At 38.8% G+C, this 18,248-nt stretch overlaps 1 protein-coding gene across 7 annotated transcripts in view; it reads left to right on the top strand.

Moving 5' to 3' along the window:
- SLC8A1 (solute carrier family 8 member A1) overlaps positions 1 to 18,248 on the top strand; it is a 510,067-nt gene that overhangs the window by 399,494 nt on the left and 92,325 nt on the right. For 5 of the 7 annotated variants that reach the window (XM_021001233.2, XM_078149488.1, XM_078149485.1 and 2 more), the window contains exon 3: positions 13,407 to 13,513. In XM_021001233.2, the coding sequence (XP_020856892.1) occupies positions 13,407 to 13,513 (107 nt within the window). Of the gene's footprint in view, positions 1 to 13,406; positions 13,514 to 14,123; positions 14,228 to 18,248 lie in introns of all 7 variants that reach the window. The other 2 variants (XM_078149486.1, XM_078149489.1) reach the window with 1 other exon arrangement.

The raw sequence follows: 18,248 nt of genomic DNA, 5'->3' as shown, positions 1-18,248 counted from the left end.
TGTAGCAGTGATCATCTCACATTCCACGAGCAAAGTCCTTCCTTTATTATGGAATGAGCCTCTTTTCTTTTGTATAAAGCAAAGTCAGACAAAGGGCTGAAGTAAAACATAATCTCTCAGAGGAGTTACAAATATCCCTGCAGTGTGTTTAAAAAGTTCATAAACAGGGAGTGGGAGGTATGGTAAGGTGAGGGAAAAAATCAGAAAGTTCATTTGGAATCCAGCAGCATCATGGCCATTGTAAATCTTAAGGCTTTTTGAAAAGCACTGACAAATTGGGAAGAGAGAATAATTTTCTGAAACTGTACTCAAGACATTTAGTGAGCATAGCTCAGGAGAAGATATGTTCCTGCAAAGATAAAATTGCCATTTCTGCTAATTTGGGAATAGTTTTAACATATTTTTCTCCCTGAATGATCTTACTAGACAATTTCTATTGTCTTTGGGAGCACAAAGAGGATTTTCAGATGGTGGATAAGTAAGCATTACTGAAGGCAAAAATGTAGTAGAGTGTTAAGACTCTAAAACCATTTTTCCTAGATTGTTCCATATTTCCCCTCCCTTTGAGTTCTTGTTTCCTGAACTAGTTCTATACAATACCAACACAGATAATTAAAAAATGGAAAAATACAATTAAAAATCATTTGATGTTCTTTTCAGTATGACAAATTCTACTATTTTGACTTGGTTCTTTGGGTAGGAATAGAGGCATTCCTAAACAGTACGTCCAGTGCCCCTATCACTCAGTGGCTCCAAGACATTTGAATTGTAATGGATAATGAAGAAGGGTGGGTAAGAGAATTACCCACTCTTAAAGATTTTTGAGATCATATAAATTAGGTCTACTTTTTCTATGTTCTCCCCTTCATTTTTCCAAGATGCCTTTTACTAGACCAGAATTTCCATTTGGGTAACAGTAACATGAGATTATGCTTCCATATTGATTTTCTCCTCTGAGACCAGAACACTCCAAAGCCATCTGCTTGCTGAGAAGTAGGGTGGAGACAAGATATCACATGTGTCCCCTTTTCACAGAGAAGGAAAGTTAAGCAGGGAGAGATTCATTGACAGCCTGTTTCATAAAGCAGCAGCTTCAAGAAAGAAACGTTTAGGTTGCCCATTTCCCAATTTTTACTGCCTGTTCCTCTTATCTGAAGAAACTGTTCTTGTATCAAGATAACAGCTTGGTGATGGGGCCCCCAGAATTAGTACAGTATTTGTGAGACTGTCATTTCCCAACTCGCCACTCCTTTATGTTCTCATGCCAGTTGTATTCACTCTAGTGTTTGAAATAGACAGAAGTAACTACCCAAACGGCAGCCGCTCTTCAGGTTCCTTCCCACTCAGCAGTTGTTGTATTTCTAAGCAAAGACCAACTTGTGTCTTTTGGTTTTGACGTTGTTCAGTCCTGTCCAACTCTTCGTGACCCCATTTGAGGTTTTCTTGGCAAAGATGCTGGAGTGGTTTGTCATTTCCTTCTCCAACTCATTTTACGGATGAGGAAACCGAGGCAAACAGGGTGAAGTGACTCACCCAGGATCACACAGTTAGTGTGTGTCCGAGGCCAGATTTGAGCTCAGGTCTTCCTGTTTCCGGGCCCAGTGCTCTATCCACTGTGCCCCCTAACTTATATTCATGGTTCTAGAGCTGGAGAGGATCTGAGAATTCATCTTGTTCAAACCCCTAATGGTGTAAATGCGGAAACTGAGACCTGGATGACCTCAAAGATCCCTTGCAGTCCTAAATCTAGGACAATCTTCAAAGTTGCCCAGATGAAAAAGACCAGAGCTCAAATCTGACCCTAGGGCCTACAATTCCAGATCTGATGCTTTCTCTATTACACCATAATGTTCTTTAAGAGTGCTTTGATGGGGCAGGTAGGTGGCACAGTGGATAGAGTACCGGCCCTGAAGTCAGGAGGACCTGAGTTCAAATCCGGCCTTACACACATAACGCTTATGAGCTGTGTGACCCTGGGCAAGTCGCTTAACCCCTTTGCCCAACCAAATTTAAAAAAAAAGAAAAGAAAAGGAAAAAAAAGAGTGCTTTGAGACACCAGGCAAAGAAGGTAAATGATACAGTGTGGTGAGCTTTATCACTAGAACAATTAAGCAACAATGGGTGTACATACTTGATGTTTGATGGGGCATAAGTTTTTATGATTTGAAAGATGCTGCCTCATTAAAGAAGGCAGGTGGGTAGTGCAGTGTATGGTGTGCTAGACTTAGAATCAGGAAGATTTGAGTTCAAATCCAGCCTTAAATATTTATCAGTTGTGCGACCCTAGGCAAGTCACTTAACCTCTTTTTGCCTCAGTTTCCTCATCTGCAAAATAGAGATAATAGCACCTTCTCCCAGAGTTGTTATGAAAATAAAATGAGACATCTGTAAAGTGTTTTGTGAACCTTAAAGCATCATAAAAATGCTTATTATTATTATTGTCAATAATAATAATAATAATAATAATAATAATAATAATAATGTAGGTTACCACTATCTGAAGTTTAATGTCACCCAGTAGAGGAACAGTGATTTGTCCAGAGTAATTATTGACAGATACATATTATATATGAAAAAAATAAAAGTAGAGATATAGCAAATATAGTGGAAAGGATATTGGACTAGGGAGTGGGGGGGTGGGACAAGGCTCTATAGCCACTTTAGGGTGGGGCTTTGGCTCAATCATAAAGTGTCATTATACTCCATTCAGATGCAGCATGGCACACTGAAAAGAATTCTGTATTTAGAATCAAAAGACCTAGATTCAAATCTGGCCTCTGCCACTTAGTACAGAGGTGATCTTGAACCAATCACTTAACTCTGCTAAACCTTAGTTTGCTCAATTGTAAAATGAGGAAATTGGGCTTGATGAGCCCAAAGGTTCCTTCCAGATTTAAATCTATTATCCTCACCTATAAGATTAAGATGCCTTGCCTCATAGAAGGATTGTAAGGAAGAATCCTAGTAAATTTATGGCCTAAACCTATTTGAACAGATAAATAGAAGAAATTGTCTGGGATCTCTTTTGAAAGCTGCCAAGAAAACATGGGCTGGTTTTTTTCTTCTGAGGTTACAAGCCCCTTGCCTTGTCATTATTAGCAACTCCCCTGCCTTTTTTAATGTGCAAAGATAACTCCAGAATCACTACTTAATGACTTACTTGGCTTCAAGGAAAGGGACCACAAGTTTAAACAAAGTACTGTAGTGGGAATCTATTCATTGTCAGTGGATAAAAATAAATTCAAGAAAGGCATTCAGGTGGATGATTCTCTGGCGTGCCCAGGGAAGGCCAGTCCCTGGTGTGCTCTTCTCTCTTCTCCCTTTTAAAAAATAAATCATAATAAGGCAAAGGAGAATTCTGCTTCTGACATTTACATTACACTTTTGAACTTTAGAGGAAAAGAAGCAACCTAGGATTGTTACTTGGCGAAGGGGAGGGACAGTCTCATGATCAGAGATCAAATCAACCACCTGAACCACTTATTATTTTAAAACCCAACAGATGGAGGAGATCACTAACGTTTACTTGAGTGAAATGAGAACAGGAATCTGAATTGAGGGGCAGTAGAGCAGACACACAGAGAAACCACACTTAGCCGTGATGCAAATCGCTTTAGAAGCGTGAGGTCAATCTGACAGGAAGGGATGCTCCTCTGTGACAGTAGCTTGTCTTTTCTTGCTAAACCTGACTGATATAGGCCAGAAGATAGAATTCTCTGACACTTTTCCCCTTAGGAGACCAGAGTTTCTGACAGCCTTGCCTCACTTCAACCCTAGGGAAACAGCCTTCTGTGAAAGGAACAGTTGGTCCAGACCTTTTTTTTCTTTCTCTTTATCTTCCTTTCTTTCTTTCTTTCTTTCTTTCTTTCTTTCTTTCTTTCTTCTTTCTCTCTTTCTTTCTTTCTTTCTTTCTTTCTTTCTTTCTTTCTTTCTTTCTTTCTTTCTTTCTTTCTTTCTTTCTTCCTTCCTTCCTTCCTTCCTTCCTTCCTTCCTTCCCTCCGTCTTCCAAATACTAGATATGGCAGTGGATCGAGTTTGCAACCCTTCCTATGTCAACCAGAGACCTCTGGGAGGGAGAAATTTTGGCTGTCTCTTCCCCCTCCTTGTGGTCCCTGCTCACTCCTTTCCTATTTTGGTCTGAGCATGCAGTATTTTATAGTTAGAAGGTCTGAATGACCTTCTTTCTTTATTTAATACATCATTGCCCTTTACTCTCTTTCTCTAAGGCAACTGAAGCCCCTGGGGGAATTCATTTCATTTCCAGATGCAGCCAGTGTTGGATAAACAGAACCAGAGTTCATATCAGCTTCTATGAAAAAGAAACGACTCTGCAGGAGTGTAAACTCCGCCCCCTACAAGCTAAATGTGTTTTCTCACCAAGGCTATTGAAGTTGACTTCAGAAATCAGCCTTCACCTGGAGAGCAGGGAAGGGGGAAATCTCACTAAGACAGATCAGAAAACTGCTGGAGAACTTAACAAAAGGTTTTCTTCCTGACTTTCTACTTAACTGGCTAATTAAAGGTAGATGCTGATTTTGCCTGAGACCTCCTTGCCACAATTCTGTCTGTACATTTCAGAATGCATTTTTAAAACCCTGGGTAGAAATATGTTTTTGCCTCAATTATTATTAGGCAAAGTATGAATTAGATGTTCAGTCCAGCAAAAGAGAGCCCATCAACACTTAGGCAGAATGCATATAGAAGAATCAGGAGAGAAAATATCTACTCTTGGCAATGCAAAGCAGGAGAAGGGAAGGGTAACTAGTAGGGGGACAGGATGACACAGGTAAATGAAACCAGTGCAAAATATTCGAACCAGAGAGAATTTCCTTAATTTTTTTCTTTCTGAGTCTGGTATATACAACACCTTTCACACTATGCCAAAAACCAGCCCATCTGAATTTTTAAGACTTATTGACAAGATAATTTTTAACCAGCTTCATTTGTTGATTGTTTTTAATTCTGTGAAAGCAGCTTTTGGAAATTAAAATCACTGTCTTCGAGGCACTGAATTTAACTTTTCTCTGCATTTGAGCTAACCCTATCTGCCACTTCTCTGACAAGCTGTAACACATAGATTACTTGAGAGCCTCAAAAATCATGGCCTCATCAGCTCCAATACTCCTGTCTAGATTTTCATACTTACTTGCCTTGATGGAATATTTTAAAAGTTAATTTTAATAACCATAACTGGCATTGAAATGCCTTGAGATTTGAAAATCACTTTGTAAGCATTATCTAGAAAATTTGATCCTCACAACAGACCTATAAAATAAATACTACAGGTATTAATTTCCCTATTTTATAGATGAGGAAATTGAGGCTCAGAGAGGTTAGGTGATTCAGTTATTCATTCAAGAGGCATTTTTTATTGTTGTTGTTGTTATTTTAGGCAGTGGGGTTAAGTGACTTGCCCAAGGTCACACAGCTAGTAAGTGTTATGTGTCTGAGGCCAGATTTGAACTCAGGTCCTCCTGAATCCAGGGCCGGTGCTCTATCCACTGCGCCAGCTAGCTGCCCCTTCAATAGGCATTTATTAAGCACATGATATGTGTCAGACACTTTGCTAAGCACTGTCACTGCCCTGGAAAAGCTCACATTCTGATGGGGGAGACAGCAAGCAAACAACTATGTACAAATAAACTAGTAAGTGTCAAGGTCATTCAAATTCAAGTCTTGCCTGACTTCTGAACTGGTGCTTTCCCCACTACTTTATACTGCAATGGCTTTTTTTTTTTTTTGCTTTTTGGTGAGGCAATTGGGGTTAAGTGACTTGCCCAAGGTCACACAGCTAGTAGGCGCCAAGTGTTTGAGGCTAGATTTAAACTCAGGTCCTTCTGACTCCAAGGCCAATGCTATATCCACTGCGCTACCTAGCTGCTCCCATCAGATTTTTTAAATACCTGTATTTTCACCCTTATTAAAAAAAAGTTTAAGTTTCAGTGCCTTGATTCCCAAGAAATAGGCATAGCCTCTAAGCTATAAACCAGTCAGTCAAAAATACTATGTATTAGATAAACACCTTCAATCAATCAAAATACATTCATTATGCACCTACTATGGGCCAGGAATTGTACTGGTGCTGATGATACAAGATAAAAATAGAACAGTCCTTGCCCTCAAGGTGCTTACAGTCTAATAGGGCAGATGGAATATACACATAAAAGTATATAAAAAATGACTTATACAAGTTGCCTTTAAAAGTGGGGAAGAGAGGGGAATTAGCTGCTATGGCGACTAGGAAAGACTGCTTTGCAGAAATAACACTTGAACTGAGTCTTGAAGGAAACCAGCGTTTTAGAGGGCTGGATGTGATGAGGGGGTTCATTGCAGGCATAGGGGACAGCTGGCCAGTACAAAGGCATGGATAGAGGAGATAGGAAATAAAGTGTTCAGTTGGTTGGTTGCGTCACAAACAAGTCCTGGATCATAAAATACACTGTGGGGAGTAGTAAGTCTGGAAAGGTAGGATGGAGCCAGGTTGTAAAGAACATTAAATGCCAAATGTAGTCATTTATCTTTGCTATCGAAGAGGATGGGGAGCCACTGTAGTTTGTCAAGTGGTGAGATGATGTGGTCAGACTGGTACTTCAGGAAAATCGCTTTGGCACATTGTGGAAAATGGATTTTGGAAAGAGAAGGGACAAGAAGCATAGAGATCCATTTAAATATGAAATTAAGGGGCAGCTAGGTGGTGCAGTGGACAGAGCACTGGCCCTGAATTCAGGAGTACCTGAGTTCAAATCCGGCCTCAGACACATAACACTTACTAGCTGTTTGGCCCTGGGCAAGTCACTTAACCCCATTGCCTAGCCAAAAAAAAAAAAAAGGAAAGGTAAATATGAAATTAAAATACAGCTCAGGCAAGAAATGATGAGAACTCAAACTGGATGATAGTACATGACTAAAGGGGACCTAGGTGAGTGATGTTGAGTTAGAGACAACAGGTTTTGGCAACTGATTAGATATGTACTGATTAAGAATAAGGAGTGGTGAATCATGCTGAGGTTGTGAATACAGGTATTGGAAGGATGGTAGTGCCCTTGGGAAATTCCAAACAAAGGTGGGCTTGGAAGTAAGAATAATGAGCTCTAATTTTTATGTTTTGAGTTTGAGGTGTTCAGAGGATGTGTGGTTCAAAATTTTGTTATGCAAGTGGAATACTTCTGTAATTTCTGTATTAGAATTCCAGGTAGTATGTAAGGCCCTTTCCAAGCTAGTCCCAGCCAAATTTTCCAGATTGTTACAGATAACTCCCCTTCCCATATGCTCTGGTTACCCAAACTGCACTTCTGGCTCAGTTCATCACACACAGAATTCCATATCCCATCTCCATTTAGTTTCTCTGCCTGTTTCCCATGCCTGGAATGCACTACTTCCTCATCTTTTCCCCTTAGAATCCTTTGTTATACCAGTGCCTCCTCACGCCCCAATCCACATTTAATTTATTTTGTAAATGTTGGGTGTTATACAGGTATGTATGTATGTATGTATGTATGTATGTATGTATGTATGTATGTAAATGTAAAATCCCATGATAAAATGTAAGCTTCCTGAGAGTAGGGACTTTTTCACTTTTGTCTATGTATCCCCAGTGCTTAACCCAGTGCTTAGAACATAGGAAGTGCTTGTAAATGATTAGTGTTTGATTGTAGGGTTGATTTTTTTTAAAAATCAGGTTATTTGGGACTGTGAAGCAATCTCTAGGTCACTGGCAACTGTGCCAAACTTTTCAGAATCATGCTTATAACATATATAATATTTCCATTCAATGCATATTATTCACCAAACCAATTCAGCACATATTTACTAAGCTCCTACCATGTGCAAGACCCATACTAGGAATGTAAACATAAAAATTAAACAGTCCTTACTCTCAAAGAGCATACATTCTGTCTTTCTTGACTGCTTGTTGTTATCTGTGTCTAGTTTTTAACTTGTTTCTCATCCCCACCAAGGAGATTCAAAAGTCGAATTTCCAGCAAAGGTCCTCCTATGCCCCCATTGTTTGAATCATTTTGACTGCATTGATGAATCAGTTCAATCAAATACTTAGTCAATTAGTCTGGAAGAAAATAACCCGGTCCATTAATCTGGGAGAGAAAAAAAAAAGGACTTTGTGCCTTTGCATCGAAGTTAAAGAAACAGAATTCTAGGAAATGGGTCCATTTTGAGGTAGAAGAGAAAATCTTCAAGGCAGTGGAAGTCACAAAGTTAGTCTTAACATTTGTTAGCCAGTTTCTGAAATCATTAATAGGACACTATACAAAGTTAATATCTTCCTATGTGAAGCCTTGAACAAAACCCTTCCTAAAATGGAAAATTGGCACTGCATGGTATCCCACAATGTGTCCCTTTTAAGTACATCTTACCTACTCTTTACAAGGGCAGGGCTTACTTCTCTGGCTACAAAGGAACTGGTTAGAACTGGTACTTAAGATTAATTAAGATGTCTTTGTTAATTAAACTTCCTAATAATCGCTTTGTTGTGCATAAGGTAGGAAATTAGAATATCATTTAATGGCTCCTACGGGGCATTATTGATCTTGTTACTAATGATTTTGAAAAAACATCATTATGCAAATTCCATCCACTCTAAGAAGCTTTGCCAGGTAACCTTAAACATTTCTTTCCTGTTCTCTTTTCTTCACCTAAAATGATTTCCACTATCACAGTTTCCTAATAGTCTGTTCCTTCTTCAGGAGTGTAATTATCGAGCTTACTGATGTTGAGGCATAACTTATATTATATTGACAAAAATACTTTTAGATATTAATTTCATTATACATATAATATGGATCCCTGAAGCTATGTTTTTCACTGCTCAGAGTTTAATAAATGAGGCCATTATAACCATGAAGAGCAAACTTCCTTCCAGATATACTTCTTACTATCAAGTAGATAAAATAATGTCTATTGTTTTGTTGTTTATTCTTCATGGGAAAGATGGACTCATTTTTCAGTGCATTATTGTATCTCTCTTTGGGTATGAATATATGTGGTTCTTACTAAGTAGAAGTTGACTTTTGTGCTAATGCTAGGAGTAGGAACAGTGCCATTTGCCGTACCATACTTCCTGTCTATTCTTTCTCCTGAGAATCCAGTGAAAGATCTGGTGAGATAGATGGCAGGACTGGGCATATCTTGTCAGGGAATAGAAGAATACAGAATCGTTTTGAAGATAATGACAAATGACATGTGTGTATCTGCTGAGAGTTTGCCTAGACCTTTATGTGTATTATCTCATTTAACCCTCATAATCAACTCTGTGAGATTGTTATTATAGTATCAATATACCATTTTCCAGATGAGGAAACTGAAGTTCAGAGAGGACATGTGACTTGTCAATAGTCACACTACAACTAAGTGTTAGAGAGAAGACCATCACAGACTGAGAACTTGAAGAGAATATAGGGGTTTTCTAGTCCATGGATCTCAGTTTAAAAGAGGAAACTGAGGCCCTGAGGCAAAATGACTTGCCAAAGTCACAGAGGTAGAGGCAGAGGTAGGTCTTCCTAACTCTAAATCCACATTCTGTACACTATATCATGTGCACTCTCAAATGATGCAATGATAGAAGATATGTCATAGTACTTTGTAAAACAATACTGTTATCATTATTTCTATGAGTGCATGAGAGTTTAAAAAGAAGACTGTACCTCATTATAAGTCACAGTCTAATTCCAAGTAACCATGAGATTTCTTCTTGCTGAATTCACTATTAAGCTGCTTTGAAGAGGGATCTGGTATATCTATACCAATCAACATTTTCTGTATTTAGCTCTTTTTATGATTCTCATTAACTTGTTGAGAATGGAAAGGAACACATGAAAAATAAAAAGTAAGCTTCATAAATTCTACAAAACTAGCATAGCAACCTTATAGGTTCCGTGAAGATACTAGCATAGGTCCACTTGAATTTCACTGTCAGATTCTCTTCTGAAATACCTATTTAACATCTGCATTCCCCAAATCCAGTGCTTTACAAAATGTTTTGAATGGGTCTGCTCATGATGGGTCCCAGGACTAATTTGGACAGGGCACTCCTAAATTTCTATAATTTGTGTTAGGTAACTATTTGTTTTCTAGTTGTGCAGGATCCACTCCGGGTGCTCACCCATATTAACTAACTTTCAAGTATATGGAGTGGCTTTGTGAATTACCATGTGTGAGGTGAAGAAAAAACACTGTATATATGATTATTTGTCACTGATTAGCATTTGGTCACCATATAAAAATGCAATGTCCCTCCCTTTCCTGGAGCACATATTTGGCTTGAGCAAAGCATCCCCAGTCCCATGGACTCATGTTTCTTTGCAATGAGGCGATCTAGATTATGACATCTTGTGATTCACAGAGGCAATACGGTACAGTCAATAAGGAACAGGCCTCAAAATTAGGAAGTTTGTTAAAAATTCTCACACATGTATTGTATGACCTTATGTGAGTCACATATGAAACTAATTCTCTAAGACTACAAACTGCAAAACCATTGCCAATAGGCCACTGGGAACTCCCTACGTTAATGAAGTCACAGATATGAGCCACGTTGCCCCCCCCCGAAAAAAAGGAATGTGACTTATTTCATTTCAACCAATAATAATCACCTAATATGGATGGGGTACCATGCTAGATGCTGAGGGAGATATAAAGTCCAGTCCTTGCCCTCACAGACCTTACAGTCTGGTAGAGGTTAAAAGTAGGCCCTGGTTGTCTTTTCCTTGGCTTAGCCATGAGGTATATGGAGATGGATAGGAACAAGTGTTACATATTTCTGCCATCCATTCTACCTGCCCTGTTCCCCTTCCCACCAGCTTTTTGGAAATCTGGTCAATTCAGTATAGATCAATTATGTTCTACTTGTAACTCTTGACTTGTTCAATATAGATATAGTCAGAATCTGGGCTTTAAGGGAAAAAAAGGAATGAGTCCCTTAATTGGCTATTCTGTATCAAACTCCAGGCTATCACAAAGCAGTTTATTGCCAGTATAAGGACTTTAGGATAGCTCCTATGTAGTGCCAATATATAACCAGAGAGTTTCTTCTCTGAAAAGTTAATTAGTGCATGTGTCTTTCTGACTCTACTTTCTTTCACTTCTGTTTCCTTAGTGTTCTAACTGAAATTTTCCCCTCTTGAGTTATCACTGTGAGTAACTATGCATAAGCAGATTAGAAATAGCTTCTAACCTGGTAACTTCTGAGTGGAACATTTTTAGAGACTAAATTGACTTTCATCATTTAAAAATTACATGTAGGAGTGCTTTGTCTACTATGCCTTTTGGTGGGACCTTGCTTTCTTGGTGGGAGGTCAGAGCTTAAGTGTTTTGGTAGGAACTTTTAAAAAAAAAGTTTTAAATATCACTTAGAACCTGTAGGTTGGAGGGCCTGAGGTCACTGAGCCCCACTGTTCCTAAGATATCAAAGTTATCATAGCCTTTTCTCTGGTCAGCAGTAACTGAAATATGGGAAAACCTAACAAAATGTATATGGGGGGGGCAGTGCAGGATATAACAGATTATGCAATTTTAACTATGATTCATCAATTTGGACCACCCTCACCCCACTCCCAGGGCCATCAAAAGCTGAAATAATCAAGGTCAAAAGCTAAGTTAGTAAGTGATTTGTAAAGTCAGAAAAATAAAATGTTTTGGTTACAAATGATAAGGAAACTTTTCTACCATCTACATCACTTTTCTAGAGAAAGGGCTGTGCCAGTTAACTAAATGAAAAGGGCTTAGAAAGCAAAATTGGAAAAAGACTTTTTTTTTCTTCCTGGTTTGGAAATTTTAACTGGAGAACATTTGGGATGGTCACAGCCTCTACCCCTCTCCTCCTTCTAGTTAGTACTTCATGTATTCTCTTTTATTGACGAAGATTTAGTGATTGTCCATCAAGACGGTGTTTTCCCATGTGTTTCACGCATGACATTCAGTCTCCTTTCTCCATCCCTTTACTCTGGACATTCCCCATGACTGGAACATATTCTCTCCTTGTCTCCACCTCAGAGAATATGAGTCTTCCTTCAAGTCACAGTTGATGTGTCACTTTCAACACGAAGTTTTTCCTGCCCCCTCCACACTTTTCTTTTCCTAGATATTTTGTATTCCTTATATATATTTGTATTTATTCTCTCTAGATACATGCGTGTGTGTGTGTGTGTGTGTGTGTGTGTAGTTGAGAGGGAGGGAGGGAAAGGGGGCCAGTATTATGTAATGAGTAGACAGAGAGCTAGCCTTGCTCCTGCCCTTGACTATATTGTCTATGTAACTCTAGGCAAGACAATTAACTTAGTGCTCTAGGTAAGACTCTATAGGTTGCAAAGAAAGAGTTCCTTTACCAAGCATTTCCCCAGAACTAGTGAAATCACAGGCCAGTTCATATCCCTCTGTCTGTGTATTGTCTCCCTCAACAGAACATGACCTTGAGAGTACAGACTGTTTCATTTTTGTCTCCATAGTCCCAGCACCCAGGAGAGTTCCTTGTGCACACTCAGTGCTCAATAAATGCTTGTAGATTGATTGATCTGTGAGTTGAGATGGTTTTCTTTCAGTAATGATGGATTTATTTATGCACTTAACCAATACTTCAGCACAGCTAAATATTTTAAAGAACAAATGAATGTTTTAGGGTTCTGGATTAGTTATGGCTATTTGGGTGTAAGTCCTTGACAATTAGCATTGTACTTTGAGGCCATGGATTCTCATTACAAAGAGCCAACTTGATAGGGTTTTTATTTTCCTTGACACCTCTGGACCAGGGGAAAAGGCATCTGAAAAATGGTGGAGCTAGTGGGTTTGGATTTAAATCAATAACTTATTATCACTCTTTTCTGCCCTCTTCTAAAAGAATAACCTTAATTTAGCAAGAGGTAAATGAAATTCAAACAAGTGAGTCTTGATCACAGGACCACTATGATCTTTGAAAATCTGATGAAATTGAATGTGGTTTTGCTTCTAGGTCACAGAAAAAAAAAAAGTCAAATGCTTTGGTTTTCCTGCTCTCTTCTGGCTGTGAATTTCAGCTTAGTCTCATGTTAGAATATTTTGCAGAATAGATGTATTTTCCTCTTCTATTCATGTGAGTTCTGATTGTAAATTCCACTTCTCTGCTTTTCCTACTTCTTATTTTGATCACGAATTATATTCCCTCTTCTCTTCTATTAATTGGCACTGATCACCCTGACCTTTGTCTAGTGTTAAATTAAGGTGCCAGAGCAACGGAGCCACTTTGCCATATCCTACTTGATATTACTTTGCCAGTCTTAAGGAACCAACAGACAACAGGATAGTTTCTCAGTTCTCTGTTTGAACCTAAAGTCTGTTAACTTTTCTTTCCCTTTTGTGTTTCCTCTCCTCCGTCGATCCTTTTCCCCTCTTTCGTCAATCTTTATTCTTCTCTGTTTCAGCAAAACAGTATCAGTCAAGGTAATTGATGATGAGGAATATGAGAAAAACAAGACCTTCTTCCTTGAGATTGGAGAGCCCCGCCTGGTGGAGATGAGTGAGAAGAAAGGTGGGGGAGATGCTCCAAAGACGAGCCCAAACTGCCTGTGCCTGTTCATACTACACTTGGACGCCCAGCACTGTTCAAAACATTACTTACAAGGCATGCATCCCTCCACCTATGTAACAGGGCATGAGCTTTCCAACAGTAACCCAATAATTTTGCCACTGACTTCTTATGAACTGTAAGGTCCCTATGATCCCATGATTTTCCAATTTGGGATCCCAACATGAATTTCTGGAAACTCTATGATCTGTAGGGAAGTATTGCTAATCTTTGATTCAATAACTCTATACATTTTGGAATGAGGTACAGAGCCACAAAATTTGAATCTGCTGAAATAAACATGTCAGAGAAGAGTATTCTTGTGCTTTTGACTGTGAGAATATTAAACAGTATAAATTAAAGTTCATTTGCCTCTCTCCAGGGGCTTCATTGGTGGGACTGGATGGGGCCAAGACCTGAGTATCCATCATGCCCTTTTACATATTTAATGGAGATGGATGTGATGCCGTGATCTCCTTCCATAACATCACCATGACATCAAGCTTGGTGGACACCCAAAGCATGAGCGTGTGAATCCAACCATTTGTTTTGCCTTTGTCTTGTGTTCCCACAGGAAGATCATTACCCTTAGAATATTTGACCGTGAGGAATATGAGAAAGAGTGCAGTTTCTCCCTTGTGCTTGAGGAACCAGTATGGATAAGAAGAGGAATGAAAGGTGTGAGAGCATACCAAGACATACCAGCGAGAAATTGTACTCTCTCTCTCCGTGTCTCCTTACTCTCACGCTTAACTCCCTTCTTCCCCTTTGGCTACCAAATACTTTACTTTGTCTCCTCCAAAGCTTTAGCAGTTTTAAGTTTCTTTTTCTAACTTCCCAGTGCATCAGTCATTGACCACTAAATAAGCTGGTGGTAGAATAACCAACTAACCCAGATTATAACTACATGCAAACAACTTCATGAAATGGAAGGCATTCCATTAGTTCGGAAAACTTAACATAATACTTTAAAAGATATTTCCCCCTGCTCAGACTACTGTTAGTCGCATCATTTTCATCTTGATGTCTAATATAGTTCATTATATATCTACTAACAAGAGAAACAACAACGTGAGACTGTAGGGCTGAGTGGTTGGAGAACTGGCTACAAAGCCAGAAGGGCCTTGGTTCAGGCCCTACCTCTGAAACCTATTAGCTGCATGATCCCGTGCAAGTCATGTAAACCTCTCAGTACTTTAGACAACTCCCTAAGAGTATAAATTGTGGAGAATTTCCCACTGAGGGAGTGGTCTCACCTGGGAGCTCCCTATCCAAGTGAAATCACAGACCCCAGTCCCTATCCCTAATAAGAATAACAACCATTATGGTGGATATTTATAAAATGCTTTACGATTAACAAAATTTTATATACAAAATATTGTATTTTGTTTGATCCTGCCAATCCATAGAAGTAGTGTGTCAGGTATTATCTCTATGTTAAATGAGACAATATTTGTAAGATACTTAGCTCAGTGTCTGGCATATAGCAAGTGCTTAATAAATCCTTATTTTTAATTCCTTTCTCTACATGAGGCAAACCTGAGAAGCAGTGTGATTTGAGCAAAATCGTCCACGTAGGAAGTGGGAGCACTGGGAACTAGCCTTCTGATCACCAATCCAGTGCTTTTTCCATTATGCCTCAGCTGGCCGGGTGTGGTGGCACATACCTGTAATCCCTGTTACTAAGGAAGCTGTGGCTGGAGTATTGTTTTAGTCTGAGAATATGCATGCTTTCTTAAGTGTGCTTTTCTGCCGTGATGGAGCTATCAACAAAGGTCAAAGAAATTTAGATACAGTTGGTCTGACATTAGGAGATAGCATGGTTTCATGGAAAGACCTCCTAGCTTGAGAGTAAGAGGTGCTAAGAAGGCTAAAAACAATCAGAGATCCACACAATCTGACACCAGTAAGGTGAACCCCCAGGAGCAGAGGGCTACCACACCAGTCCGCAGTGGGATCATGCCCATGAATGTCTACCAAACCTCCAGCAGGGCTGAGAAAGGGGCACTCAGGCTGAAACAATCGAAACCCATTATGCCACTCACGAAAACAAAAAGTTTACCCCAGTAGATTCTGGCTTTATAGACCTTGTAATTTAAAAAATAATAATAAACTGATAATAAAGACAAGGTAAAGACTATTGGCGACAGATGAATCTAAGGCAACAGAATAGCTAATTTTAGGAATCATGCAATTGAGATTTGCTTTAGGGGCCTGGAAGCAGACAGATAAAAAGTAATAAGAGGAAAATTCTTTAAAAGTGAACATGACAAAAGGGAGTATTGTATCAGAGCTTGATGTTTCTTTTATAATACCAGATTCAACACAGCAGATTTGCTAGTATCTGAAACGATGACCAAATGTCATTTTGTTAATGGAATATGTATGTTCCTTCAGCAGAGATTTAAACTGTTGAAGAATTGTTGCTTTATACACTGTTTAGTAGAATTGAAATTAAAAGGCAACGTTAATGTGACATTTAAGGACCACAGAACTGAGTCACGCACACATTTTTAAAAACCACATGCAGAGGAAATCAACTACCTTTGTGCGTTTAGTCTTCTGCCCCTATCCTGAGCGGTCTGAATTTTCTGGAAGAAAGACACCAAATTATGCTAAAACACACACACACACAAAATTCAATATCCTTCTAGAACTTTCTGGCATGTACCCTTGCAATTATGTTAAAGCAACTGATGGTCATTACTATGAAGTACAGTCCCAGAGCTGGTGCTGGTGCAATCATTACATTTATTCAAATTTTTATGCAAGATCTGATTTCTTTACCCTCTGCCCTAATTATTTTGAGTCGCTAGGCCTAGAGATCAGCACCATTTTGTGGAGTTCTCATGCTTAATGAACAAAAACCATGGAAGTTTTCATTGAATTTAAATCTGGCCAAATCATTTGATGATATAAGCTACTTTTATATAAATATAAGCTGTCCTAAAGTCATTAGTAATTTTCAATTGTTAACTACTAAATATAAGTTATGTGCCATATAAAAAGTACACATCATCTAATATAATACCCTAATCTAATAAGTGAGGAAACCGAGATTCGTAAAACTAGATGTACTGTTTCATGCTTTTGAAAAGGAATTTCAGATGAATAGTACTGAGTCAAATGGTCTTCTAAAAACAAGATTTAATTGGGCTGCTAAATACCCAAATAAATATGTTTTCCTTCCAAAATGGAGCTATTATCAAAAGTCAAAGAAGTCTAGATACTGTTGGACTAACATTAGGAGACAGCATGTTACAATGGAAAAACCTCCTAGCTCTAAAGTAAGAAGAGCTAAGTTCAAATACTACTTATGTGACCCTGGGAAGTAATTAACTTAACCTCCTGGTGCCTCGGTTCTGTTTTTATCTATAAATGAGAAGATGGATTAGGAGGCCTTTGAAGTCCCTTCCAGCTCTGAATCTAAGATTATATATATATATATCTGTTAAAACTATTTCTTTGTCTAATGATGAAAATTCAATAAAAAGGAATTAATTATTATATGTGCATATGTTTACATAAATATATATGTATATATATATTATATACATGCATATTGCTTTTAAAATAATCTATTAATTGATGAAAGAGAAAAGGCATTTATTAAGTGCTTACTGTATATCAGGCACTGTGTTAAGCACTTTGTAAATTTTATCTCATCTGATTCCTCACAACAACCCCAGGAGTTAAATGCTATCATTATCCTCATTTTACAGTTGAGGAAACTGAGGAAGACAGAGGTTAAGTGAATTGCACAAGGTCGCCCAGAGAGTGAGTAGCTGAGGCCAGATTTTAACTCAGGTCTTCATGACTACAGGCTCAGTGCTCTATCCCCCTGTGCCACCCAGTTGTGCCATGAAGTAAATAGCACAAATATTATTACTCATTTTGTAGATGACTATAAATGGATCTAGAACTAGGACCTCACCTAGTCTGACCTCTTCATTTTATATATGAAGACATTGAGGCCTGTGATGGTTATGGGCCTGCTCAAAATCATAAAAGTGTAAATGCCATGCCTTTTCTTGCTGTACCTCATCTAACTGGAAGACATTATGTGGACTGAGGTCTTCAGTAGTACCACTGTTGCGATCAGAGAGATTAAGCTGGCCAGGGTATATTGGAAAGAGCAGTGAGCTTGGAGTACAAAGACCGGTGTTGGACTTATGACTCTGCCACTTACTAGATATGTGACCTAATTTATTAGAAGAACTCCCAGAGCCTCGGTGTCCTTGTGTGTAAAAATTAAGTGATTCTCAACATGCCTGCCCGAATCATAGGGTTTAAAAGTTGGAAGAGAACTCCTATTAGGGGTGGGAAATCTGCGGCCTCTAGGCCACATGTGGCCTCTAGGTCCTCAAGTAAGGCCCTCTGACTGAATCCAAACTTCACAAAACAAATCCCCTTCATAAAAGGATTTGTTCTTTAAAATTTGAACTCAGTTAAAAAGCTATACCCATGGACCTAAAAGGCCACAAGTGGCCTTGAGGCTACAGGTTCCCCACTCCTGTCCTACATCATCGAATTCCACTCTTTTTATTTTAAAAAATGATGAACTGAGGCCCAGAGTAGTAAAATGACTTCCCTGAAGTTACATAAGTCTTAAAATTCAGAGCCAGGATTATAATCCAAGTCAGCTGACCTCAGCCCTAGTACACTCACCTTTGTTCCATGCTGCCTCCCACCACTGACA

The sequence above is a fragment of the Phascolarctos cinereus genome, unplaced genomic scaffold, assembly GCF_003287225.1.
Source record: "Phascolarctos cinereus isolate Bilbo 61053 unplaced genomic scaffold, phaCin_HiC Scaffold_2;HRSCAF=192, whole genome shotgun sequence".
Classification (NCBI taxonomy): Eukaryota; Metazoa; Chordata; class Mammalia; order Diprotodontia; family Phascolarctidae; genus Phascolarctos; species Phascolarctos cinereus.
This window is presented reverse-complemented; position numbering and strand designations above follow the sequence as displayed.